This window comes from Dermacentor andersoni, chromosome 2 (genome assembly GCF_023375885.2).
Source record: "Dermacentor andersoni chromosome 2, qqDerAnde1_hic_scaffold, whole genome shotgun sequence".
Lineage (NCBI taxonomy): Eukaryota > Metazoa > Arthropoda > Arachnida > Ixodida > Ixodidae > Dermacentor > Dermacentor andersoni.
Genome location: NC_092815.1, coordinates 103,586,291 through 103,614,071, shown reverse-complemented (window position 1 = coordinate 103,614,071; position 27,781 = coordinate 103,586,291). Strand labels below are relative to the sequence as shown.

The 27,781-nt window shown below is 44.4% G+C and overlaps 1 protein-coding gene across 1 annotated transcript; it reads left to right on the top strand.

The window, feature by feature from the left end:
* The first annotated feature begins 846 nt into the window (after positions 1 to 846).
* stck (LIM zinc finger domain containing stck) lies at positions 847 to 26,994 on the top strand. Its single transcript, XM_050188298.3, has 10 exons — positions 847 to 2,931; positions 4,815 to 4,940; positions 7,434 to 7,479; positions 8,818 to 9,005; positions 10,810 to 10,881; positions 11,674 to 11,751; positions 13,456 to 13,606; positions 20,230 to 20,371; positions 20,954 to 21,029; positions 22,950 to 26,994. The coding sequence occupies exons 1-10, from the start codon at positions 2,453 to 2,455 to the stop codon at positions 23,083 to 23,085; spliced, it is 1,494 nt and encodes a 497-aa protein (XP_050044255.1). The 5' UTR covers positions 847 to 2,452; the 3' UTR covers positions 23,086 to 26,994.
* Positions 26,995 to 27,781: the final 787 nt, after the last annotated feature.

Here is a 27,781-nt window from a genome sequence, read left to right as displayed (position 1 = left end):
CAAGCCATGAGGTTAAACTGTTGCTTCGTTGCTTGAAACGTGGGAGAGGCGTTGTCGCGGTGGGCCAGAACCACCACCGCGTGCCGCTGTTTTGTACACTCTAAAAACAGTTGCGCCCTTCGGGGTGTATATTTGCCACACAACGATAATCGTCATCTGTCTTGCCCGCATTTCCTTTCTTTAACGCTGCGAGCCCGGTACTTTCAAGTCACGAACGGCATGCGCGCTATCAGCATGACAGAGCATTCTCGACAGGAAAGTAACGAGTGCAGTGTTTTCAAAAGAGGAAACGCAAGCAAGGCAGGTGACGATTGTCGTTGTGTGGCAAGTATACACCCCAAAGGGTGCAACTGTTTTTAGTTTGTAGTGACACCACTGCCTCAGAAGGGTTTTAGTGTGTTTAACGCGAGCCGATACTTGAGGCATTGCAATGGCAGGCGGCAAACTTGCTTTATAGTATACTTCTTAAACAATAGAGCCAACCAACAGGTGTCTGCAGCAGCATATCTATGCAAGTCGTGCTGCCTTTCTCTTTTTATTTTTTGAAATTGTCACGAAGGGGGGGGGGGGGGGGTCGTGTGTAATAGCTGTTCTATTCACTTTCTAGTTCTATTATTTCGTTCTTTTTCTTTTGTCAGATCGTAGTCAGACGGGCACCATCGCATACATTTTTACTGTCTTGAAAAAGAAAAGTTGCATAGGCCGATGTAGTGTATATTATATAGACTGCTCGTGGCTCTTCAGGTGCTTTGAAAGTACGTTTAACATAATATATATATATATATATATATATATATATATATATATATATATATATAAACTCTGTCCCACAGACGCATCTGTGGTTTGGATCTATAGGAGGCCTACTTTTGCACATTCGTAAAACGCAGCAGCTGCGTATTGGGAGCGCTCGGGAACGCTAAAGAGGCGTCATTCGATCACTTCCAGCTAGTTTGGAGCTTCGTTACTCGGCATCTGTGTTCACGGAAGAAAACGATACGCATTCTTTTGTGAAATACAGACTGCGACTACTTGCGATTTATTTCGTGGCCTTTTTTTTCTTTTTTTGGTACTCTCATAGAAAGTTGTCTTTCTTCTTCTTGTATGCTTGTTTATGTGCAGAGGGGTACATGGCTCCAGTCTTATGAACTGCTTTCATTTTTGGCCTCGCACAACTACCGCAAAGCCGAAACGTCGCCATCGCCGCTACGTATGTATATATATCTGCGCGCTCGTGCGCGCGTCGCTTTGTTCGGTTTCGCTTTCGCTTTCACAAACAGGAAAATGAACCGACGTTTCCGGCGATTGCAATGCACCACGGGAATGAAGACTTTTGTGGAGAGGGTGAGATGAGCGGCGGGGTGAGGATGTGACGCGAGCGTCTGGTCGGGCTGGCTAGCCGTCCGTTGCTGAGCCGATTTTTGCGAGCGGTGCAATCGGGCAGCTCGGCGTGCTGGACATCATGACGACACTCTACGAGGATCGATCTGCCTGAACGCGCAGCGCGGACCCCCGCGTCCTCAGCACGTGCTGTTCACCGCGCACGTGCTATTTTGAGTGTCTTTCGTTTGCAAGCCCCTCTATCATCTGGCGTCGGGGCGGAGGAATCATCAACCCCGTGTGACTCAGCCTCGGAGCAACGCCTTCCTTCCTTTGTGCCGCCAAGTCTTCGCACTGATCGGCTACGCCGGCGAGATACTACAGTGTCGTCGTTTATCGCTGTTATTTTGCGGAATCTGTGCACGCAACTGAAGCCCTTTGGTGGCTCCGCCCGCATCGTTCCGTTGTCGCCGCGACGCCGAGTGTCCGTGGAGAGGCCTCCTCCTGTTTTCCTTTCCGTTGATCGCCGCGGTGTGCGTTTTTGTTGTCCCTTTACTTTCTTTCCGTCGAGGCGTCGGCGTGACGCCCCGCGTTTTGCTGTTATAGCTGTGCCGTTGTGTGTGCCCCTACTCCGAAACATATGTCGGCTTCGCCCGTGCCGCAGCGTGCGTGATCCGTGCCACATTTGCACGAGAGCCTCCCAAGCCACGTCGGGGAACGTCTGCCGCACTATTTCGCCAGAATTCACCCGCTCGGTTTCGTGAATAGAGTTCCTCGTAATAGGTGGAGTGCGCGCGAAACGATCGGGATCGTTGAAAGAAACGATCAGGTGCGCGGGAAGGACTTCCGAGAGAAATCGAGGAGAGAATCTGTTCCGGTGAGTGGGCCCGAGCGTCGAGTTTGAAAACGCTCTAAAGACGGAACACGGCAGACGGCAGCTGCTGCGCATCTCAAATCGGCACGAGCGAGCGGAGAAACGAGGAAACCTGTATTGGCCAGCGCAGACGGCACTTAGGCATGGCCTTGAAGCCGCTGGCCTTCTAAGGAGCAGCGACGGTGATAGCGGACACAAAAACAAAGCACAAAGTTACGAGCTTGTGGACGAATAATAAAAGAAACTACTACCGCCGCCATGTCGATTAACCGCTACAAGGCAGGTTCCGATAGCTTGCGGCAGAATCCCCGGAGCCACGAAATTCCGTGGCAGATGGACTCCAGTCCGCTTTACATAAGGAGGCAGGATCATCTCAACGACCGAATGCGCGCTTTGTACGTGAGCGAACCGACGACGCCTCCGCCGCCGCCCCCGGTGACGTTCACGAGCCCGACGACGCGGCAGACTCCGCTGGCGGGAAGGAACCACCACTACCTCCAACGACAGGACCCGCGGAACTCGTCCGATTACGACAACACACCGCCCGAACCGCCCAAGAGGACGAGCTCAGCGTCCATGACCGCTTCATACGACTCTGCGTCCACCTCCTCATCGTCCCTGCAGTACAGGAATGGAGGAGGTGGCGTTGGCTATGGCGCTGGCAGTTCCTCCAGATTGAACGATGGCCTCTATGCATCGCCTGGAGCACCGGCACTTGCTCCCTTGGCAGTGGAAGAGTATGTTTACCTCTTGATAGTCTACTGCTCACAACTGCATAATTCCTACGATGAACCTTGGCTACACTGTATCAACTCAGTCATCACGTATGCTAGCTTGTCTCCAAAAGAATAGGTTGTTTGTGTGCTTCTTGAGAAGCAGTAATGTTCATCATGGGTATTAGAAAACCATAAGTGAACCAAGGGTGCTGGTAATGCTGAAGGTGTCACAGCATAGAGCAACATAGTGGCAAAGAAATCACAGCTGTAGGAACAGTAAAAATGCCTAACATACCACAGAGCTTTGGAATTGAAAATGTGTAGAAGCAACCACTGGCTGTGATATTATTGGAAAACATTAAGTTATGGCTTTAGGCAGTTCACTGTAAACTTGGATTGAGCATTTTCACCACTTGAAGCCATACATATACAGAGCTGCCCAGGAGTCAGTGACCCCATAATGGCCTGTGCCTTGGCACGGGGTCAATTCATAGATAAGATTACACTAGGCGCAAGGGCAGGGTGAGAGGAGTGGCCTTTTGAGTCGCTGCTTGCTTCCCTTTGATGCTTTATTTAGGAGTCTGTGTGGCAGTTTCTTAGATATCTATAGTCCATGTTAAGGAATGAGAACTGCCTGTGGATCTGGTGCAAATTTTTAATAGTTTATATTTAGCAGATTCACAACCACATTTGGCGAATCCTAGTGGAAAATTGTTTTACTTGTGTTTACGTTATTTACAGTGCAGACATCACAATGAAGCGACTGCTGTGGAGAAAAAAAGGCATTGGTCATCCTTCTGAGTATCCTGCCTTAATCTCGATTTTTCCTCCTCAGTCTTCCTTACATGTCCCATCCTGTCTCCCTAAGACTATTTATACAACTGGCACCATGTATGCCTTTTAAACATAGCAGTGTTTTTCAGGAGGTAGTCGACAAGCAGTTTGCTGTGATCATAAACAACTGTCTTACATCTGCCTTTCTTGTATATGGAGCATTGCTACCATAATAATAATGCTTGCAGACCTTAAAATTTTTTTGTTGACATTGCTTGGTCTTCTTTCTAATTAAAAGTTTTTGTTGCAGACCTTTAGCGGACTGACAATGTGCTGTTTTCGCTGAATCTTTGGTGTCATCATTGTCATAAACTTTATTTTTAGAGAAAATACTCCAGTGATTTTTCTGTTAGCAAAAGAAACAGTGCTAATTTTAGGGTGGAAGGGGCTTAGTAATCTCCATGTGCTTCAAATATGTTGAAAATTTTTTGGGCATCAGGTTTTACTTATACGATGAGCAGGTGCTGGGAGGTCATGTCGTTTCTTTTGTTATGTGTATTCGATGTGCCTAGTTGTGTATTGAAATGCTGCTCTTAATATTAGACATTCACTCATATGTTAAACTTTGCTTATACCGATCAAGGGTGCACTTTCTTCTAGTATTGCTGCTGATGCTACACGGGACATTTAGATGGATATGCCAGGAGAGAATTATATTATTTTACAACCCAGCAATAAATTTTTTTTACTACCGATGACCTCGTAGTTGCTCTTTATATACCTACATTTTTTTTTGTTTGTGAAGTGTTTTATTTACAGGAAGCATTTTTCACTTGAGATTGTGAATGAATAGCTGTCAGAACCTCTGTGGTGTCATTAAGTGTGTCACGAGTGTCGTAATTTTTGTGCAGAAGTTCTGGCAGAACCCTTCGTGATATTAACACATGCCTAGTCCAAAGACATAGTTGGAGCAATTTTCAAAGAAATCATAGTACCATAAAGGTGAAATCATTACACTCATGCTGCTGTTGCAGTAAAATCTCTTGGACCAAGTTTTGTAATGTCGTGATGTGCACAGTAGACCTGCATGACATTTTACTTATTTTTCTTCTTTTTTTTGCATGATGCAGGGACTGCGAGGCAAACTTCCTGATGTCCCTTGAAAATATGGCATGTACCCGTTGTGGGGACGGGTTCGAGCCCCACGAGAAGATCGTGAACTCCCATGGCGAAGTCTGGCACCAGGCTTGCTTTGTGTAAGGCTGAAATATCAGTAGCATGCGTTTGTGGCAAAGCACATTAGTGCAGAAGTTGCTAGTGTATTTGGTGCTGGTCAATATCTGTGCCTTTGTCCACACCATACTGTCCATGCATAGGGTTAAGGGCCCAATGCACAGTCATAATGTTATGCATCACTGTTTACCACATAGAAAATAACAATGAAAACAATCTGGATTCAATGAGGAGGAGTGCATCTGCTTTCTCTAAATGACAGAGTGCCTCACGGATATTAAAGGCCAGTTTCAATTTGATTAATACCTGCAGTTAGCAAAATGTCCTTAAGGACTAGCTGAGGAAATGTTAAATTTTAAGGGTGTGTGAATCCTTAGAACCTTCAAATAAGGTATCAGATATTGTCCTGTTCGACTATGTTCTCAAATCGAGTAGTCACTACTCGAAAATATTAACATTCTTCTAATGGTTTTCGAATACTTTAAGTCACAAACTGTAAACGAGCAAACAGAAGCAAAAATGCAATAACTTTTAGTGGGCTGCATGCTGTGTTGCTCTGACAGCCAGACGTTTTTGAGCTAATCACGATCACTCGCAGTAAAATGTTGTTTAGAAATGCCATTTGGCATGGTATTGTTAAGCACCATTTGTAAAGTCAGCATCCGTGTCCTATCATTGGATTAAAGATGAATACCTTTCATCGCGACACGCTTCATACAAAAATGACACCATCTGCCATGAAAAGTGCCTTTCTTTTTTTTTTTTTTTCACTCTCTTGCTGCCTCAGCTGGAATACATTTCTGATTCAGTCGTGGGCATACATACAGATATTAATTGTCCAACAAGACAGCCTTTCCAAACTTTATAGGATAATGCATGACCTCACATGCTCCGTAGAGCCCCGAGTTTGAAACCAAACTGCTTAGTTAATTGTTCCTAATGCTCCCTTTGTGCTTTTAATAAAACATGCTTTATCATGTGTAGTGTAATGGCAGAAACTTAATGTTGTGAGTACCAGGATGTCAAACTTATTTGCATTAATGGTGAGAAGGCTCTACATTATCTGCAAAGTATAAAAAAATATATGTGATCTTCGATTCACTTCTGGCACTACTCCACATGTATCTGATTCGGTCTCAAGAAAGTCTATTGGCGCACCCTTACTGAATTTCCTAGCAGTTTGTGGCAGTAGTGAGCAAAGCCTATTATACTCTTCACATATGTTATTACTACACGCTGAAAATACAAATACTAGGCTGTGTGCCCAGGCTGCAGAAGATGTATGGTCTACAGCATAGTTCCCAGCTAGACTTCATTGAAGACAATTAACTATTTGTGCACATATCAGATGCTTCACCTGTTTTATGTGGAAGGGCAAACTTCCGAATAAATAAAAAAAAGATATTCAGCTTTTTCTCAGATCCCATAGTCCGTAAATATTTTAGGTAACTGCACTGTGCACAGTCACGGTTTTCCTGGTTGTCGAAATTGTCTCCGTGAGCTGCTTTGCTAATCAGGTAATTCCTTATTTAATGAGACTGACAGATCATTAGTGCTTGCTTTACCAATTGCACTGTATGCATCTATTCCCTGCTTATTATATTGCGCAGGTGTGTAAAGAGTTTAGCCTTTTTTAAAGCGGGACTTGCTGTACTGCATTTTGTGCGATCATTTGCCAGGTTTCCTGACTTCTTCGTTTCTGTTAATAGGCATTTTCATGCTTGCAAAGCCTGTGGTTCATGCAACATTCTTGTTTGATCTATGCATGCTTTTCTGCATTTTAAGTGAACCTTGCAAACCATTGTCATGTGCACTTCACGAGCATTACAGCGCAATGACATCGTGCCCCATTATGCACTATTGCACCCCTTCGATATTTTCTCTGACTCTGCTAGTCGTTCAAGACAGTAGAAGATACTGGACAACCTCTGTTTCATCAGCTGCATTTTTTTATCCTTCATTATTGGCTAAAATTTTGGAATAAATGCAGACAGTTAACTACACATGACATGGCTGAAATCTGTAGCTTCATTTGCATGACAGTGTGAGATGCTTGCGGGGCTACCTTTTTTTTTAACAGCAACTAATATGCAATAATTATTTTCCAGAGAACATTATCAGTAATCTAGTATCTATTAGTTGTGTGCTTTTTTTCTGTATTTCCTTCCCTTTGTGTCTTAGACGTTTTTTAACCTATGCAGCGCAAATTTCATCTTGGACACTCTCAGCTGGTTCTAGTGCTTACTTTTTGTATAGGCTGGGTTTAGTATGCACCTCTCATGGGCATGTATGGCAGCAAAGGGAAGTGCCGTGTGCGCTACTTCTCAATAAAAAAATTCACAAGTGTGGAAACGGAGCTGGGTTGCGTGGGCACATGCCGATTAAATTAAGTGCTTTCAGAAGCGAAAAAAAATCCTGCGCACAGTAGCTGTTCAGTTTTCCCAGAAGCCACTTTACATGCACTGCCGAGCTGTGAACTTGTCTGACATGCTATTCTTCTTCACATCTTCTGCCAGCTGTTGCCAGTGCTTCCGGCCATTTCCTGAAGGCATCTTCTATGAGGTCAGTAAGATCTTTCCAAATTTTTCTTTAAATCTGATTTTGGTTAGCAGGATTGTAATTTCTGTTCAGTGCAACATATGAGAGGGAGGTTCTTCATTACCCAATTTTGTTTGTAAAATGTATGCACTGAAATTTCGGCTGAATGAACTCTAGGGAAGCATGCATACAAGAGCTTCCTGCAGCCAAGCATAGTAAAATAATGTTAAGATCTCCTGTAGGTATTTACGTTCCATTCGTCAGACAACATAGCCATTGAGAGCCTTGCAACTATTTTGTTATCTTTGCTTCCATACTGCCCATATCAGATTTTTATACCTGTTCATTGTGCCGCAATACTCGCTTGTCTATTGGATACACTTGTTTGTGGAGCAACAGTCAGTAGCTCTGAATGGCCATCATCACTGTACATTTGGCATCAAAAGTTTACTGATCATGGAATCTGTGAAAATGTAGACTATTTGTGCAGTTTGCTATATGTAGCTAGTGAAACCATGCAACAGCTTTGTTTGCATATATTTTAGTACAGGCTGGAAACCTGAATGTCAGGCTGCCTATGCAGGCTGTGGAAGCATTCAACGCATTCTCATATCCTGTGGGCCATAAATTTTTTTATGCCAGCTGTACATTATTGCTTTCTGGCTGCAGGTGTGGCTGCGACACAAGTTTAATCAACTAGGGCTCTGGCTGTAGATAGAAAGGGAGGCATGTGGCTATATCAGTTCAGAACCAACATAATAGCTACCCAAAAGATGTTACGGTATGCCTATTTCCAAAAAGTGTACATGCAATTACAAAAAAAGTGCAATATGACTTGAGAAGTAGGGAAAGGTAAAGAGGTGCACTAGAAAAAAAGGTTCACACGACAGAAATTTCCACTGACTGTTTGTTGAACTGAGCTTTATTTCATTAGATTAGAAACGCTTGTTTATCTGGATAGTTCAATTGATGTTTTCTGAACTGGTGCTTTACTCATTAGTGTAAGATATCTAACATCTTTTTTTTTTCTGTTTCTTGGCTCTCACTAGCTCAGATATTTTTTTGAAGCTTTGTTGTCTGAGCGCATAATGTGCATGTCACTCTACATGTCCGTGTTGGTAGTAATTTGTTGCATGCAGCTTGCCAGTCGACTAGTTGTTGGCGGCCATATTTTATCATTTACCAGTTGCACTTTATTGAAGCTTGCACTTTATTCTGAATAAGTTCATTTTGCAAGAGTAATAATCTTGGTGCATGTTATTCAGCACGAGTCAGCCATGCTTTTTTTGCTGTTCGTTTCTTTTGAGTTGCAGTATCAATGCGAAGTTGCCGATTCACTCTTCCCATGTGTGTTTCTTGCAGTTTGAGGGGCGCAAGTACTGTGAGCATGACTTTCACGTTCTCTTCGCACCCTGCTGTGGCAAGTGTGGCGAATTCATCATTGGCCGTGTCATTAAGGCCATGAACAACAACTGGCACCCACAGTGTTTCCGTTGCGAGATCTGCACCATCCCACTTGCCGACCAAGGCTTCATAAAGAATGCTGGGAGGTGGGTAGCATCAGCAGCTGATGGAGTTTCTTTCTGTTTTGTAAATGTTTGAAAATCTGTCTGATAGCTTTGGCCTGGTAGCTTTTGTGCAGTGATATGCCTAATTTGAGAGCTTTAGTTTGTCTGTATGTGTATCGCCCTTCATGAAGTATTGGCTTACTGGATACATAGATGGCAGCAACAACATGGCCATGACATTTAATGACATTTTGACCCACAAGATGTTAAACATGTTCTTGTTAATGGGCATTCTTGTCTAAGGAAAATTTTACAATGTAACTGCATGTTTACAGGTACATCACTTCACATCAGCCAAAGCTTCACATTAGCAGCTACTACAGTATTGTGTCTGACCTTGGTTGAAGGAGTACTGACACGACAATTTTGGATCTTGTCCTTTCTGTTGTAATAAGTAGCCAATGACCCTGTAATCATGGCCTGGAACCTTGTTTGCTTTAGCACACGACAAGTTATTATTTGAGCCTTGTTTATATGACCAGTCTAAAGTTTTGATTTGAAAGTGCAACGAGAAGGGCGTAACTTATCTAAGATGTCTCTTAAAGAGAGCTGGCCACGTGATCGCACAAACATGTCGCACACTCGTTTGCCATGCGAGCTTAGTGTTGCTAGTTCATCTGCTAGTTGTTTTGCTCCATCTATGTACGCTACACATGCTGCGTGACGTCCTCGCCGTTGTCCAGTGGCGACAGTATTCTGCAGATGGGATTTGCCACTATACTTAGACCTGGCAAGTCACTTTCAGGCATAGGCATCATCAAATCAACTGCCTTTTCCATGCGGAATCCCTGTCAGAACAGCTGCTTTCAGCAACTGCTGACAGGTGCCGACACAAATTCGTGCCAGCACCACCTTGGTAGCAGTTAGCTTCCCCTAAGATGAAGGCAACTGTTATTTTTTTTCTTAAAACCCAGCAAGTAAGAGTGACAAGTGCGATATTGAACGATCTGGGCCATAAAATACAATTCTCTGCAATAATTCAGTTAGAAGAGAGCAAAGGTAACCGTACAGAATTTAACATTTAATTTAAATATCTTTCAAGCCACACTCACTATTGATATTTTGGGCATGTAGTGTGTTTGTTCACAGAAATCAGTCTCGCACATTATTTTGACTGAAATTTTGTGCCAATACTCTTTTAAACTGTATGCGACACGATGGCCATCAGTGCCGCAGTTTGCATATGTATCTCCGGTAACTCGGTACACCGTGTAAATGATAACACAACGATAACTCATCTACAGACAAGCTAAAACTCCATATTATTCGAAAAACATTAGGAGAAGATTTTGCTCTTATTGTTGCTTTGTTTATAATCGAATCTTGCAACAAGAATGAATGTCTAGGTCTGCGTCACTGAGTAAAAGACTTCGCATCATTCATTATCCAGACCTTCAGTTGCCAACAGGTGACAAAACCACTCCATAACCCCAGTCACATCTCTAATGGCAAGGTGCAGATACAATAGTGGTTTTTCATTTTCTTCTGGACGAACCAAGCAGGCAAAGATGTCAAGTATATTTATTGAGCTGTGTTAACCAGGAAATGTCATTCTGCTGTAAGATGTGAGTAAAAACAAAGCAGTAAGGAAAATCTATATTTCTTAATATGAGAATGTAACCTCTTGTGTGTGTGTTCACTATAAATTGACATATTTATTCTGCAGTTTACTTGCTGGGCAGGTAGCTCTTCATTACTGATTTTGACTTCATGCATAAAAGTTCTCATGTGAGATAATCTTATTGTTTTTTTGTACACTTTGTGCCTTTCTTTCTTATTTGTGCAGGGCTTTGTGCCACGAGTGCAATGCAAAGGAGAAGGCTGCAGCCTGCGGCAAATACATCTGCTACAAGTGCCAGTAAGTTTCGCTCATCTGAAAGTGCTGTGATAGCTCATGCTGGCATGTTTATAGCAAAGTGAGAGTGCAGTTGCAAGTTATACTGCCGTGCTGTAGGCTAATTGTACATTTGCCGGTAGGATTCGAGTGCTCTAAAGTGTTCTGGTGGTACGCTTTACATTAAGCTGCTCAAAATTGAGCACTTGGAATGCGTTCGCCTGGTTCACTCAGAATTACCCGCTCCATCTCGGAGCATTTCGAGGCGCTATCACATTTGTCCTGGAAGCGTGACCAAGATCCAATAGAATTCTGGTCGCGAGGGGCCTGATTGCTCTGGGAGCAGTTGAATTAGTGTTCAGCTCGGGCAGACTTTCTCCGACTGCAACCAGAAGCGGGCTTCACATAGGTGCAATCTTAATCTGAGCACGGTAGGAACAACCCAATATACCGTGAGAGATTTGAAATCTGAAGTAAGACATTGGTACTTGTGTGATCAGCATCTGGTTCTTGGGGCCAGTGAAACTTCCTCTATTCTGAGGTGCCCACATTGTATTGCCAGGCCATCACACTATTATGGCAGACCTGTGTATACTTACAGACTTATGTAATGTAGCATAGTGAAATTCTCTTCCTTTTGTCAAGTCTCTTCCTTTTGGCAACTCTAAGTGTTACAGTGTGATCCCAGTTCTCTGTTTGCCTGCTTTACCATAACTGAAACGTTCTGAGTTTTCTCACTCCCTTGTCTGACTTTTTGACCACATTGTTAATTCTGCAGCAAACTATAAATCTTTTTGTTTACATTTTATTTTTTAGCGGCATCATTGATGACATGCCACTCAAGTTCCGCAGTGAGCCTTATCACCCATACCATTTCAATTGCACTGCTTGTGGGTGAGTATCTTTGTGTACTTGAAAAAAATTCCTTTTGTTGAATTTCTTTAATGTTTTATACTGTCATTTGAATGGGAGTCAGTAATGCTTGTAAGACTGGAATTTTTTGCGTGGAGTAGTTTTGGATGCATTTATATCTGTACAGTTTCTTTTGCAAAAGCTGATTGGTAGATTAAATAGATGTGATGTAAATTTGTCTGCTTACTGCACACTCTCTGCCTATTTTTTTCAAAAATTTCAAGAAGCCTGTAATCTGGGATTACCTTTGAAATTACAAAGGCAACTTACCAAGTGAGAATGCAAATTGACTTGGAGTAATGGGGTGCATAAATGCAAAATAGATTGTTTTCTTCACCAGGTTTAATACCATGTCAAAAATTTGACTTCATTACACAAAACCTGCTCTGTTTCTTAGCTGATGCTGGGCTACTGGTAAGAATTTGTGCTGCATGCTCTCATCCTGTAGTAATTGCTTCTAGTTTTTCAATCTAATATTTTAAGCACTACCATATCTGCCTGTAGTGTAAGGATCAGTGCGAGTAACACATGTTCATGCCACCTGGTGGATTTAGTTGTGGCTTCTCATGCAACTCTGTAGGATCAATCACTCAGTCAATCACTTTCCCTCTGATATGCACTGTGGTCCTCATTCAAAGCCATAGCGGAGTGGCAGTGTAATGTTTTTGCTCAAACCTCAGCTAAAGGCATATATCTAAACCAAACAGAAATGCAAGTGAGAAGCAAGCCAGAAATGGTGATAGAAAAAAAACAAACAACGCAGTTTCACCCAAAAGGCGAAGAATAGATTGCGATAGCAAATTAGACAGTTATACGAAATAAGGATATTAGTTTTATCGACCGTATAAACTCTGAAACATTCGCTTACTAACTCACTTAACAAGCATGGTGTCAGCACGCACAAGCAAACATGAACACATCACACTCAACGAGCGCAGACACTCGCTGTCGAAACGCTGATGTGAGCAAGCGCGACAGCAGCAGTGAGCGAAGTGACCTTCATGCCGTCTATCACTTCGACGCAGGAGTGGCGAGAACACTGCGTGCACAAAGGTATGAACCACCTGCAGATCCCTTTTAAGATGGGGTGCACACGGCCTTGCAAAATATGCACTTGTTCGCAGAGGCGGCACATTTGCTCTCCGCTGTCTTCCTCTGTGTGTGCCAGATTGAGCCACAATCACCGGCTCACCGGCGCGTGGCGATCATTTTATCATCTTTAGACTTTATACAGAATCTCATGGCGATATCGATGCTGATGGCAGAAATACGCCTTGATTGTCCATATAATTGCTATTGCATTAATAAGATATGCTACTACTTATTGATGCATATTTTCCATGTTTTGATGGTCTAATCATTTAGCTCCATGTAAATAGTTGTCCAGTGTGCAAGTCAATAAAATTGTTTCTCTTTATTTCTCCAGGATTTTCTCATAGGCTTGACTTCATTGAATGTTAACTCATTGAGATTTTATTAAACTTCCACTAAAATATTGTTGGCCAGGTATTAAAGGTTCGGAGCTTGCCAGATGAAAAGTGCGACCATCGGTGCATAAATATATATGAGGAATATTGAGGTTTTACAGCTAGACATTTGATTCAAGGTGCATAGATGGAGCCTTTACTTTTGTCACGTGAGTTGTGCTTCCAACCTTGCTGCCCCGGCACCGTCTTTTCTGTGCAGTGTGGAGCTGACTGCTGAGGCACGCGAGGTCAAAGGGGACCTGTACTGCCTCCGCTGCCATGACAAGATGGGCATCCCCATCTGCGGCGCTTGCCGACGGCCGATTGAGGAGCGAGTGGTTACTGCTCTTGGCAAGAACTGGCACGTCGAGGTAGACAAAGTGTATTTCATCACTTTCATTTGTGTATTCATTGAAGCATGGTGACGTGGCAAATTGCCGTCGCTGTTGCTGTTTATGATATGAATTTCTTGGCTTTTCTGTCGTGACTGAGAAGTGAGAGGAATGCAGATGGGAAACTTGTTTTTGAATTATTCGGAAACTTCACGAATACCTGCTTTTGAGAATGTCTGATTGGTTCATCAGCTCCCTATATCTTGGAGCTAAACCTGGGAAACGAGCATGCCGCACAAAGTTGACATTTTAAGATTGTACCACTTATGTAGGGTTGTAAGGATTGATAGCTCACTGTCTGCATTGTCGACTCAGACAGGTCAAGCCCCCTCCTACTATACCTTAGCACAGGTTTAGCCAATTCGGCATGTGATATTTAGGGTTGCTTTTAGTTTGTTTCTTTACCTCCTAATTTTAACCTGCCTGCCACATTTACATTCACCTTTTATTGAATTTCACCTCTAGATTTTACAGGAGGTTCATCACATTTTATTATGTACAAGATTCAGCTAGCAAATGTGGTATTAGTTGGATTTGACGATCATGTATCATTTATTTGTTCGAACTGTACTGAAGGTACTGGGCAGTGGGCATGGTGCTGGTGTGCTGGTGCAAGAGAAGACGACGAGAAGTGCTTGCTTCCCCGTTACGATATAGCGCCGACCTGTTTACGCCTAGCGCTACAACCTATATCTAGTTACCCTTCTGCTAGGCGAACACCCCCGTTGCATTTGGTGGAGCTGCTGGGTTTCTCTTCGACATCCTGGAACTCCGCAGCCGAACGCTACCACGAGCTGTTGCAATGGATGAACCGGGACCGTCCCAGGCTGCTACTCCCGTGCCTCCCGCCATCGTCTGTTCTGGCGTCATCCGGCAGCGCGATCCGGCTATATTTAGTGGCACAGACGACCACGACGTGGAAGACTGGCTCGCCGAATATGACCATGTAAGCGCCTATAATAAGTGGGACGACCGCGCCAAGCTCACAAATGTTATCTTTTACTTGACTGACGTGGCAAACCTATGGTTCCGAAATCATGAAGCCGATTTTACCACCTGGTCGGCTTTCACGGCAACTTTGGCAGAGGTCTTCGGCCGTCCCGTCGTTCGCCGGCTTCGCGCTGAGCAGCGCTTGCTTGGTCGAGTTCAACGCCAGGAGGAGACCTTCACTAGTTATATTGAAGACGTGCTCTCGCTATGCAAGCGCGTCAACTCATCTATGGACGAAGCTGACAAGATTAAGCACGTCATGAAAGGCATCGATGACCAAGCCTTCCAGATGCTCGTCGCGAAGAGTCCGCGGACGATTGCCGAGGTCGTACAGCTCTGTCAGAACTACGACGAGCTGCGCAAGCAGCGTGCATCAACACGCGCTGCTCAGCAGGACACCACGGATCTATCTCCGTTGGATTTCGGCCGCAACGCTGCCGACATCTCTGCTTTAATGCCGGAGATAAAGCAGTTCATCCGTCAGGAAGTTGCACGCCAACTCTCTCTGGCGAACAGCACACCCGAGCCGTCGACAACCTTGGCTCCCTCGCTTCGCCACGTCATTCAGACCCAAGTTGCTGCGGCGCTGCCATCTGCCCCTCCTCCGCAGCCTGCAGCTGGACCGCTAACTTACGCTGACGTTGTCGCCCGGCCTTACGCTCCTCCGGCTCCTGATGCCTACCGGGCCACTGGCACCTTCCATGTGCCGCCGCCACCTTCACGCCCGATGGTCGTCCCTTACTCGGCCGCTGGAGCCCCTGTCGTCAACCCGTGGCGTACATCTGACAACCGGCCAATATGTTATTTCTGCCATTTTCCGGGCCACGTAGCACGATTCTGCCGCCGTCGCAGCCCCCGTTTACCTGCCAGTGGGGGCGCCTCAAGCTACAGGCCTGCTCGACTTCCGCGTCAGGACCCATCTAGCCTTCCTCCGGACTCATCTTACAGTCGCCTCCCTTTCGATGCACGCCGGTCACCTTCCCCACGTCGCCGATCCATTTCCCCGATGGTTCGCCGACCCAGCCCAGCCCGAGAGGAAAACTAACAGTCGCAGTTCCAGAGGCAAGAACTGCGTTTACGTCGAACATTTCAAGGCCTCATTCTAGCCTGGCGAACGAAATTGAACTGTCCGTAGACGGCGTCACCGTACACGCACTTATCGACACCGGAGCCGCCGTTTCTATTATTAGTGAGAAGCTTTGCCGCAATTTGAACAAAGTGACCATTCCCCTTACCTCTCTTTCTCTGCGTACGGCAACCTCGCATCGCATTCAGCCTTCAGCGTCGTGCACAGCCCGGGTTGTCATTCAAAGCGTTATGTATGCTATAGAATTTGTCGTCCTACCTCGTTCCTCACACGACGTTATTCTTGGATGGAATTTCCTATCTGTCAATCAAGCTCTTATCGACTGCGCTCGTGCCGAACTTACGTTATCAGTGCCGTGCTGCGACCTTGACGACCATTCTTCTCCTAAAGTTGTTGCCGCCTCTGACATCGATATCGCACCTTTCTCCGCCACTCTGGTTCCTGTGTCATGTAACTCTGCTGCGAACTCATCTGTTCTGTTTACACCGTCGGCCACTTGTGCGCGCCGCCGGAACTTTCTGCTTTCGTTTGCTGTCGTCACTTTTTGCGACGGTTCTGCTGCCCTTTACGTGTGCAATACGTCCGCCTGCCCATCATCCCTACTCCGCGGCGAGTGCCTGGGTACCGCTGAAGCTTTCGATAGCGATCTCCTGGCCACCATGTTTGGCGATACGGCATCACTTCCGATTTGTTCCGTCACTAATCCCGCCGCGACTGATGCCCCTGTAGACGTCTTCGCTCGCGCCGTCGACGCAGAACTCACACCTGCGCAGCAAACAGAAACCATCAAACTCCTCCAACGTTTTCGTTCCTCATTTGGCATTGACCAACCATCCTTGGGTCGAGCGTCCGCAGTCGTTCACTGTATCAACACCGGTCAACAAACACCATTGCGCCAGCGTCCCTATCGTGTGTCGGCTGCTGAACGCCGTATCATCGACCAGCAAGTTGACGACGTGCTGGAGCGTGGCATCATCCAGCCCTCTAACAGTCCCTGGGCATCTCCGGTCGTCCTCGTTAAAAAAAAAGATGGCTCCATTCGGTTCTGCGTCGACTATCGCCGCCTTAACCGAATAACGCGCAAGGATGTCTATCCTCTGCCGCACATCGACGATGCCATGGACTCTCTGCAGGGAGCAGAATTCTTTTCGTCGCTCGATTTGCGCTCCGCGTACTGGCAAGTGCCAATGGCAGAGGCCGATCGTCAAAAGACAGCCTTCGTAACGCCTGATGGGCTATATGAATTCACTGTCATGCCGTTCGGCCTCTGCAACGCACCTGCCACTTTCGAGCGAATGATGGACACCATTCTTCGAGGGCTGAAGTGGAAAACGTGCCTCTGTTATTTAGATGATATTGTGGTTTTTTCCACAGACTTTGCGTCGCACCTCAACCGCCTCGAGCAGGTACTTGCGTGCCTCTCCACTGCAGGACTGCAACTAAACTTGAAGAAATGCCACTTCGGCGCTCATACGCTTACTATTCTCGGCCATGTAGTTTCAAAAGACGGTATCCTTCCGGACCCCACAAAACTTAGCGCCGTATCCGAGTTCCCTAAACCAACCACCATGAAAGAGCTTCGCAGCTTCATCGGCCTGTGCTCATATTTCCGACGCTTCGTCCGTAACTTTGCCTCTATCATCGCCCCCTTGACGCAGCTTCTCACCGGCCGTTCTGACCTATCAGCCTGGTCCCCGGCGTGCGACGACGCATTCCAAGAACTACGACGCGTTCTCACCTCGCCTCCAGTACTGCGACACTTCGATCCCTCTGCTCCAACGGAGATCCATACGGACGCTAGTGGTGTCGGGCTCGGCGCTGTTCTTGCACAACGCAAGGATGGCTTCGAAGAGTACGTCGTCGCGTATGCCAGCCGCACCCTTACCAAAGCCGAGGCGAACTACTCGGTTACTGAGAAGGAATGTCTGGCCATCATTTGGGCTATCGGCAAATTTCGGCCTTATGTGTACGGGCGTCCATTTGACATCGTGACCGACCACCATGCCCTATGCTGGTTATCTTCACTAAAAGATCCAACTGGTCGGCTTGCCCGTTGGGCATTGCGCCTACAAGAGTACGACATCCGCGTTGTTTATCGCTCAGGCCGAAAGCATTCAGACGCAGACGCTCTATCCCGGTCACCCCTGCCCTCTGGTCCTGTCCACTCGTCTATTTCTACCTGCGGTGCCTTCGCCCTCAACATTTCCGACATGCCATCAGAGCAGCGCAAAGACCCATGGATCTCTTCGCTTATTGACTTCCTGTCCAGCCAGTCGCCAGCAGCGATCTCTCGGACGCTTCGTCGCCAAGCCACGCACTTCATAATTCGGGATAACCTGCTGTACCGCCGCAACTACAATTCCAGCGGCCGTAAGTGGTTGCTTGTTATACCCCGACACCTCCGCTTCGACATCTGCGCCACGTTCCACGACGACCCACAATGCGGCCACACTGGTGTATTAAAGACATATTCTCGCCTCCAGCTTCGGTACTACTGGCGCGGTATGTACCGCTTCGTTCGCCAGTACGTCCGGTCATGCCTCATATGCCAACGACGCAAGACGCCACCTCAACATGCCACCGGCCCCTTGCAACCTTTACCATGCCCCGCGCGCGCGTTCGACCGCGTCGGCATTGACCTATACGGTCCGCTTCCCAACACTCCCAGCGGCAACCGCTGGGTTATTGTTGCTATCGACCACCTCACGCGGTACGCTGAAACTTCAGCCCTAGCATCTGCCACAGCAAAAGACGTCGCCAGTTTTATCCTTCAAAATCTGATTTTGCGCCATGGAGCACCTCGAGAATTACTGAGCGACCGCGGTCGCGTTTTCCTCTCTGACGTCCTTTCAGCATTGCTAAAGGAGTGTTGCATCATTCACCGCACTACCACAGCATATCATCCTCAAACTAATGGGATGACAGAACGTTTCAACCGCACCCTTGGTGACATGATGGGCATGTATGCTTCATCTGACCACTCGAATTGGGATCGCATTCTACCTTTCGTCACCTACGCTTACAATACCGCCACGCAAAGCACCACTGGGTTCTCCCCTTTCTTTCTCCTTTACGGACGCGAACCTTCATGCACTATGGACACGATTCTACCTTACCGGCCAGATGCTTCGGAGTGGACGACTGTTTCTAGAGCGGCTGCTTACGCCGAAGAATGTCGCCAGCTCGCTCGTTCGTTCACATCCCAGGAGCAGTGGCGCCAAAAGCTTCGCCACGATTCATCCACTACGGCTCCGTGCTTTGCGCCTGGCTCGCTGGTCTGGTTGTGGGTGCCCTCTACTCCTCCAGGCCTTTCCTCCACGCTGTTCTCCAAGTACCACGGTCCTTATCGGGTACTGAAACAAACATCCGTGGTCAACTACCTCATCGAGCCACTCGAACCGCCTTCCGACCAGCGTCGTCGGGGCCAGGAAATTGTCCACGTCTCCCGGCTCAAGCAGTGCCGTGACCCCCCTGTGTTCTCCTGTCCTTAAGTCGCCAGGTTGGCTACTCTTTCGGTGGGGAGTGATTGTACTGAAGGTACTGGGCAGTGGGCATGGTGCTGGTGAGCTGGTGCAAGAGAAGACGACGAGAAGTGCTTGCTTCCCCGTTACGATATAGCGCCGACCTGTTTACGCCTAGCGCTACAACCTATATCTAGTTACCCTTCTGCTAGGCGAACACCCCCGTTGCAGAACCTTCACAAAAGGGGTGTGACATGACCTTTACTTTGGAGGTTACTAATACAATTATATAGGGATACCAGAGGCACACACTGCATCATTCGAAATTGGTAGATTTAGAATAATGCACTTTTAAGTTAAACTATAGCATGAGTCAGCAGAAGGTCCAGTCCATGGCAGTGGCAAATGAAATGTGAACTGGAAGAGGCGTATTAGAAGAAATCTTTCATGTTTCCTTAAAATGTATGATCTGTAATAGATCTGTGTGTGCTTTCTCAATGTACTGTAATTCCAAAACTATATGAATGCCTGAATCACGCCAATATAGCAAGCACTACGTAATGTGAAAATACTTATAGTACAGCCGAACCTCGTCATAACAAAGTCGAATCCAGCACAAATTTACCTTCATTAAATTCGATATTCATTATAAGCATGTATTATTGCATGCTCACATTTCCAAGAAACATTTTAGATTGACTTTGTGTACATTCATGTTCGTTATGTCGAGTTTTGACTATATAAATGCCTGCATAACTAAAACATAGACAGCCACAAAGATGGTAAAGAACAGCACTCAACCTGTGGATGTTGTGAATTTAATGCCCTCCAGTGATGCTTTGTCACTTTTTTCATCATGTATTTTTGCTTGAATTCAATCCAGATAGTGGCATTGATGTCTTATTATAATAAAGACCAGTTTGTAACAACCATACTTACTCGCTTTAAACAAAGTTGTCCTTTGCTGTAGTTGCGTCAACTTTTGGCTCTGAGATGACTAGTGCTTCTGATGATGTGCAATGCATTGTTTCACAATACCCTCGTGTCCTTTTTTTTCTGTGTAGCACTTTGTTTGTGCCAAGTGCGAGAAGCCGTTCCTTGGCCACCGGCACTATGAGAAGAAAGGCCTAGCCTACTGTGAGACCCACTACCACCAGCTGTTTGGAAACCTGTGCTACATTTGCAACAATGTCATTGGTGGGGATGGTGTGTATTCTGCTTTTATTATTGGCCTTGTTTTAGTCGTATCACAGGCCTCGTATCGTTTTTTACTTTACGAAGGGTTTAGTCTGATTTGTCCCTTCAACTAGTGCTCCACTTGCAAGGATGCAAAATGACAAACAAGGGCGCAACTTCTGCACACAGGGCAATGAAAGCTACAAGTGGGAACTAAGTGATATCGTAAACTAAGTGAGATAAATTGCAAACTTTCTCATAATTAATTTGAGTAATCTCTGTTCATGTGCTAGTGTCTGCTGTCCTGGTTATCGCAGCTGCTACAGTGACTGCCCTAAAGAGGAAGTGATGCCAGGACAGTTTTTTTTTTTTTTCCCAGCTGTAATACTTGCTTTCTGAACGACCTGCACAGGTTTCCTTTGTAGCTATGTGCTACTTTAAAGTGTATGTCAACTTTCGCCTTCAGCTAAACATGCCATGTGTGAAACTAACGCATTTTATAAAACGCACAGAAAAATGATTCTGCCCTGATAACTTTCAGTTGTTTAGTCGAGGCATGCACTGGCTGAACCTTATGACTGAAGCCTCATTTTCTTTTTCTTCCCCTCTCAGTGTTCACTGCACTAAACAAGGCCTGGTGCGTCCACCACTTCGCCTGCTCCGTGTGCGACCAGAAAATGAGTCAGAAGTGAGTCAGACGTAGCTTCCATATTTGTTATTACACTTTCTATTTATGACTTTGCTGGTCTCCTAAAGGCATGGATTGTCAATGTTCAGTAAAGATCATGAGTTTCGACTTGCCTTTTTTTTTTTACATGTGCTTGTAACTTGTCTCTGCTGGGCAACAGGAGCTTTTCTTTGATGACAGAGGTTGTGAGTGCGTCTGCAGTGTGTTCTCTGTTGCTGTGCATATTCATATTGTCCTTTCTTAGCTTTAGGCCATCAAATTTTTTTACAAAAAAAAAGAAAGTATCAGGTTTACAACTTGAACTCATAATTAAAAGCAGTATCATGATTCTTTAAACTGCTTCTATTGGGACACCTGAAGCAGACAAAGTTCATATATGGTACACTGCTCAGAATAATACCTTTAATTTGTGAACACAACATTGCAATACTCTCATAAGCAATCTGATGATTTAACATTTAATTGTAACCTAATAATATGTTGCATTTGTCTGCTTTAGATGATGTAACGAATAAAGTTTGCCGAATTGTAATATCTGCTTTTTGTCACACCTCCAGAGTTTTAAAGCTCTCTGCTTTAATACTTTTCTTATATTACTGAGCTTCTGAAATCATTGCAAAAATATTTGAGGCCGCAAATAAATATTCTGCTTTCAAAAGTCAGTAGAATTGAACTTCATTAAATGCCTCAAATTCAGTTCAAACTGCTTAAACGGATGTGTAACGAGAGCATTTCCACATTTACCATGTATTTTAATAATGAAGTTATAGTTGGCTGCAGGCTAGAGCTTCTTCTTAACAGCAATTAAGCTTTGGTATTTTAGCCCTGAATGTAGAACTTTTAAACTCATCTTGAACTGCATGGAAAGGATAACTGTCTATCTTTTCACATCTCTGTTCAATTCACCACTGACAACGTGACAGGAGTAGTAAACTGGCAAGTTGTCCTTTAATTTCTTTGTTGACATTTTGACTCCAGTTTCAATGTACACTGCCCTCTGCACTTGTGCATTGATACACTTATACTCGCGAACGACTTTCTGTGGCAACAAGGCGAAAGCTACAGGAGCTGAATTTCGGCAAATGAGTTGCTGCGCCAAGTATTCTGGTGTCGTTTGGCCGTGCTTTTGGTTTCTTGAAACAGATATTGAATCAGCATAGCTTTGATGTGCGACGGTTTCATGTTTCCCAGAGGTGGAAGAGAAGAGCATGAAAATAAGTCAGAGTGAACATTCAGCAGTATATTTAAGTCTTATTTTGCTGTTGTAGATAAGGTGTTTACATTTTTCCCTTCCCTAGCTTAAGCTAGTGGTTGAGAATGTGCAACTTTTTTCAGGAGCACTCTTACTTGTGCCCGCTTTGCCTTCGTAGGGTGCCTTAGATTGCCACTGAAAGTTGTCTGCAAGTATAATTGACCTTTGCTTGTCGGCTGCTTGCATGCGCTATGAAGCTAGCTCACTGAAGATGCATCACGTATACCTTTGACCATGTGTGAGCTGTTGCTGTACTCGATCAGCAGTAGCTCAGTGGTAAATGGTTCAGGCTGTCAGTTACCCACAGTCACAATGGTCCAGGGCTTCATTGGCTTCGCTGCGTATTCAGATGGCTTGCAGTGGATTCACATTGGATCTTCAGGGAGTTTTGCTGAAGTTCCTCCGAACTTCTGGGTTAGGGATCTTCTCTCTGAAGAGCTCACTATAGAACTGACAATCATTTTGTGCCTTGAAAACACTGTCTGTGTGCACTAAGGTATTCTGTACACTGGATACGATGGGATTGACCATACAGAATTTGTTGCTTATAACTGTCAAGAAAACCGTGCAAATTTTATCTGAAGCAATAGTTGCAGTAATATTTTCTTTATTCTTTCCTCTTACGTTTGTCTTGTCAACACGACATGCCTTGCAATTTCTCTTTGCAGGACAAAGTTTTTTGAAGTCGATCTGAAGCCTGTCTGCAAGCGATGCTTTGAAAAGTTTCCAAGTGATCTGAAGAAACGACTGAAGAAATCTTACGAAGTCAATTCAAAGAATAACACCTGGCAACCCTGCGCATAAGAAGAGCAAGGCAGCTTCCCCTTGCTCTGGCAGGCTTTTAATCAACTAGTGTGCCAAGCTTACAAGAGTAATATATTTACTATATTACGCACAGTTCTCTAGTTGTCACATAGCCAGGGTTTTAAATTGTGCGACAATTCTGCGTATACTTGTTGATGTTGTTTACATGTTAACAATGCTGCTGTTACTGTTGATGTCAGTGCATTTGGAATCGCCCTTTGCAAGAGGAAAACGCTTAAATATAAGTGGTGTTGCCATCATGAGCATCCTAGCATTAAAAAATGGGGGAATTTATTTGCTAAATCAAAAACCAAGAAGTCAGTAATGTGAAAACTTAAATGGAAATTTCATGCCTTCTTGAAGTTATGGCTTTCACAGTAAACCAGAAGATAAGTTGAGCCAATGATGTGCTTCTGAGAACTTCAAATTTTAAAAATGTTTGTCACTCCCACAGCACTTTCCCCTGATTTTCTTATTATAATGTTTACTGGCATCATAGTGACCTGTAAATTAAAAAACATCAGCGTAATGCTGGTCACCTGCTGAGAGGAACGTCCGTAAGAGAATTCTGCAACTCCAGTTGTCGCATTATTAATGACATGCACTCTTCTGGAATTCAGACATGGCAACAGGATCACTTTGTTTTAATGTGTTTTTTGCATGTGAGATAACTGGTGCAGAAATCATCTGAAGAACATCACTTTTCTCTCAAATCCAGTCGGATACTAAGTTATTGTATCGCATCGTACCATTTAGTTGTGAAGAATTTCATTTTGGAATCTCATTTTTTGCACAAATTCTATGAACCATTCTGCATTCGGGAGTGGTCATGTTTTACTGCTGAAGCACTTCGATTGCACAAGCTTCTTGTGACTTAAAAATTTTTTTAAATGTTAGCTCGTACAATTCCCACTGCCTTTTGGCTTGAATTTCAGCTACATGTTTATTTGAGAATGATTACTTTTGTTTTTTTAGAGCCCCTTTATATGAGGCTAATAAGGTATACATGATTGTTTTGTTCTTTGTCTCAATTTAAGCTTCTACATATTTTGCAGAATGCTTGAGACAAGTTTAAGCCACTATCTAGTCCTTTACGCAAAGAACAACTTGACCAATTCATTCTGATATACACCAAGGTCCTATGCCCCTCAAATTCATGCATCAAAGTTGCTTGGTGTTTGTCAAGAGGCCAGCATGACTTTGTCTTAAAGTGGCCAGTGTTTTAAAAGGTGCATTTTACACGTCCTGCTGCGAGGGCAGTTGTGTTTTCTTGCTTGTCACGCACAAATTTGACTTGTGACTCAGCAGCAAATCTTAGCAGTTTATATATTTATCTTCGTGTAGATCATTTGTTCTTACTGTGTAATCGCTACCACCTCTTTTTCCATAACTTCGAGCATTTTCCATCATTATCCACTCAAGCTTACCTCTGAGAGATGTTACTGCTGCCGACAGTGAATTGTCGCACTTCTTTCCTGCCTCATTCTGGCTTTCACAGCTGCATTCTTTGCAGAAAGTCCTGTAATGTGAAGAGGCTTCTGCAATGTACTGCCACCACAAACTGTTTCTTGTGTGCAGACTCAACTTTATGTCAAGAGTTCTACTGATATTGTTACCATCGCTTGTAAATGGTTATCAGCTGCTGTTCGCATGACCTGAACATGACATTTTAACCTCTGTACTGCACATTTTTGTCTTTCCATTATGATACCGATGTATGCTTTGCTAACATCACGTGAAATAGTCATATGCCTTCTTGCATTCACTGTTCAAGCTTTTCTTTTACAGCCACACATTGAGAAGATGTATACATTATTTACTCGCATAATGAATGCACTTTGCTTAAAAAAAAAAGGGCTGCAAAGTTCAAGGATGCATTGGTTGAGCATATTTTTTTTTCCAGCAACCACTAAGTCTAACCTACAGTGCACTAAGCTTGTGTCCGAAAACCAGCTACCAACAAATCATAGACAGAAGTTACGGGAATGGGCCATATTTATGTTCTCACTTTGAAAACACGCATTCAGAATCGGAATTTATGCACAAAGAGTTCGCATTTCCGGCCGTCTCTTCGGCAGCTTCAACTTTAATAGCATAGTCCCAAAACAGCTGGTCCTTGGTGGCGTCGGGCAAGTTTACAATGCCAGTTCGCTTTATGCTTTTGAAGACAATGTTGTCAGAAATAATCCTCCACAACTTTAGGACAAATGTGCACAACAGTTCCAACGGGGCCCACCTAATCTTGCCTACTGGCCTCGGAGGATAATCACCCTCGGCCGCATGAAAAAGCATTGTCCAGCCGCTGCTCACCTTGAAGTCCACACTTCCTTGCAAATCAGTGCGTTTCATTCTGTATCATTTCAATGGATAACATGGTGTATCTTGCTGGTAGCCTTTAGCTTTTCGTGCTACCGTCTCCAGTAGCGGATGCCTACTCCATTAACGCTGAAGTACCTTCCCAAGGCGTGGTTGCCATTCTCCAAAGCATATTCAACAGCTTTGCGCTTGAAGCCAGCGGTGTAGCTTGCCTCAATGCGACACGTACCAGCACTCCAATCACTCCATAGATGTGTCAACACAACCAACGACTGCACTGAACTGACAATGAAAACATTGAGAAATACCGGCTTTTTGCAGACAATGCTAGGGAACATCCGGCATCATTATCATCGTCATCAGTCGAAATTGAAACCATGCCTCCCGGTGCTAAGTTGCAGGCGCAATCATTATGCAGGGGAAAAAGTACGTGAATATTAAAAGTGACCACTCGGGAAGATGCATTCATTATGCGAGTAATATGGTAGTTTTATTTTTCTGTGAAGTTATTATAATTATTGATTCAGTTTAGAAATGGTGGAGCAGAAGGTTCTGTAAGAACTGTGTAAACTGCCTTTCAGCTTTTTATCTGCCTCAAAAATTCCAGTTGACTATGTTGCAACCCTTCCTAGTGGTCACAACCTGCAGAGCATGACTTTTAGAATGAGTTCGTTTTATTGATTTGCTTATGGTCATCACTGATTGCACATGTGCTTGCTTATTCCATGCACACAAACAACGAAATAGATGCTTGGATTTTATATTTATGATAGCTAACTAAATTTACATGGTAATAAGTTCATATAGCTACAAAGGCATCAGAAGCGTTGATAGTTTCCACAAAGGGTACCTATAGATATAACGCACAATGTATATTGTTATCACCTGTGCCTTATTAGATAACAGGTCTATTTATACCACTGTTATCGTTTACACTGTGCATTTTGTTGAAGCATTTAACTTGATGCTGCACATTGTTACACTAAAATCAAAATGCTGATATGCATCCTCTGTCTAGGAGTCGGGACAGTTCCTGACACTTGGAACTGGAATGGGTTGGCTTTTAGCTTTTCCCTCGTCTTAACGCACTTCGAGTGTGTTAAAAATAGCACCCACATTTGTCCATCAGATGCTTTATCTATACTGAACACTACCTTAAACAGCTAGCTTTGTAAAAGCCAATGCTTGTCTCCGCAGCATTAGTCGCCTCGCATATTTTAGAAGTGGCTGTCTTGTGTAAAGCTTGGTAAGCGCAAATATCCTACTAGGAATATTCCACCATGTAAGAACAAACATTTAGCACTGTTGTCATTGATATTGTCACACATTTTTATTCTTATGGAAAAGCTTGTAATGCCATGATTATTCATTGTGCCTGTCAAGATTTGTCACCTGACTGCTTAATTACTGTGCATCATTTTGCAATAGGTGCCTTGTTATATGTGTCCATGTGTACTAACTTGTCGTAGACAGTGCTGTTTAACATACTGTTAGAACATGTTTTATGTCTGTTGTCAATGCTTGTATAGATTTGTAGCAACTAAGTGCCACTTTTTTTTGCGAGGATAATAAAGCTACTCTGTTTTAAACTGATGTGTATTGGTGGATGTGAGATGAGCACAATTTTTTCATACTGTATTGTTGCAGGCGTGCATTCTTGAACTTGCAGGATAGCGTGTGACAGCCTACAGTTAATCTGCATGCCAAGGTAATGGCTACCATTTGCTCATTGTGCCTGTCTATTGTATATCAGTAAGTTCAGTGGCTTCCGACGAACAAGATAATTTGTCATGGTTTTTACCATCACATCAAATTGAAATACAAACCTTGCTACATGCGGCTTTGAACACATAATGTGTAGTATAACCACATCTTTGAATAACTGCTGCACATTTGCAATTTAATTAAGGGGCTTGTGTCAGCTTCCTTGTTCTCGACCAATTACTATATGGTGTTTTGTGATGCGCTCAGACAAGCCCCTAAGCTACCTCTTATAACTTAAAAAACTGACACGTGCTCCTCTCTGGGCTTTTCCGTCTCTTCTTCACATATGACGCCTAAAGTTACTGTATAATTAAAAAGAGAAGTCCACTTGTCGCAACGTTGGCTCGTGCGTTTACCTTGTTGTCGTTTTGTCATTGTATATGCAAAGGTAGCATATATACAGTAACTTTAGGCGATGTGGAAGAGCGAGAGGCTGCTTCTCGCTTGTGTGTCTTGCCAACACACCTCTCGCTCAGTCAAACTATTTCATATCGTAAAGCATGTTATGTACTGCACATGCGGCGGCAGTGGCTAGTTGCCGAAAAGGGAGGCGGTGTAGTTGATGTTTTCAGACAAGAGTGCCAACATGACGTTCGCTACTCCAGAAGAGAAGTAC

Excerpts from the sequence above, each read along its gene's own strand:
- stck (XM_050188298.3), top strand. The coding sequence starts at position 2,453 with ATGTCGATTAACCGCTACAAGGCAGGTTCCGATAGCTTGCGGCAGAAT. Across the intron at positions 10,882-11,673 it reads TACATCTGCTACAAGTGCCA|CGGCATCATTGATGACATGC; the intron begins GTAAGTTTCGCT and ends TTTATTTTTTAG. Across the intron at positions 13,607-20,229 it reads GCAAGAACTGGCACGTCGAG|CACTTTGTTTGTGCCAAGTG; the intron begins GTAGACAAAGTG and ends TTTTCTGTGTAG.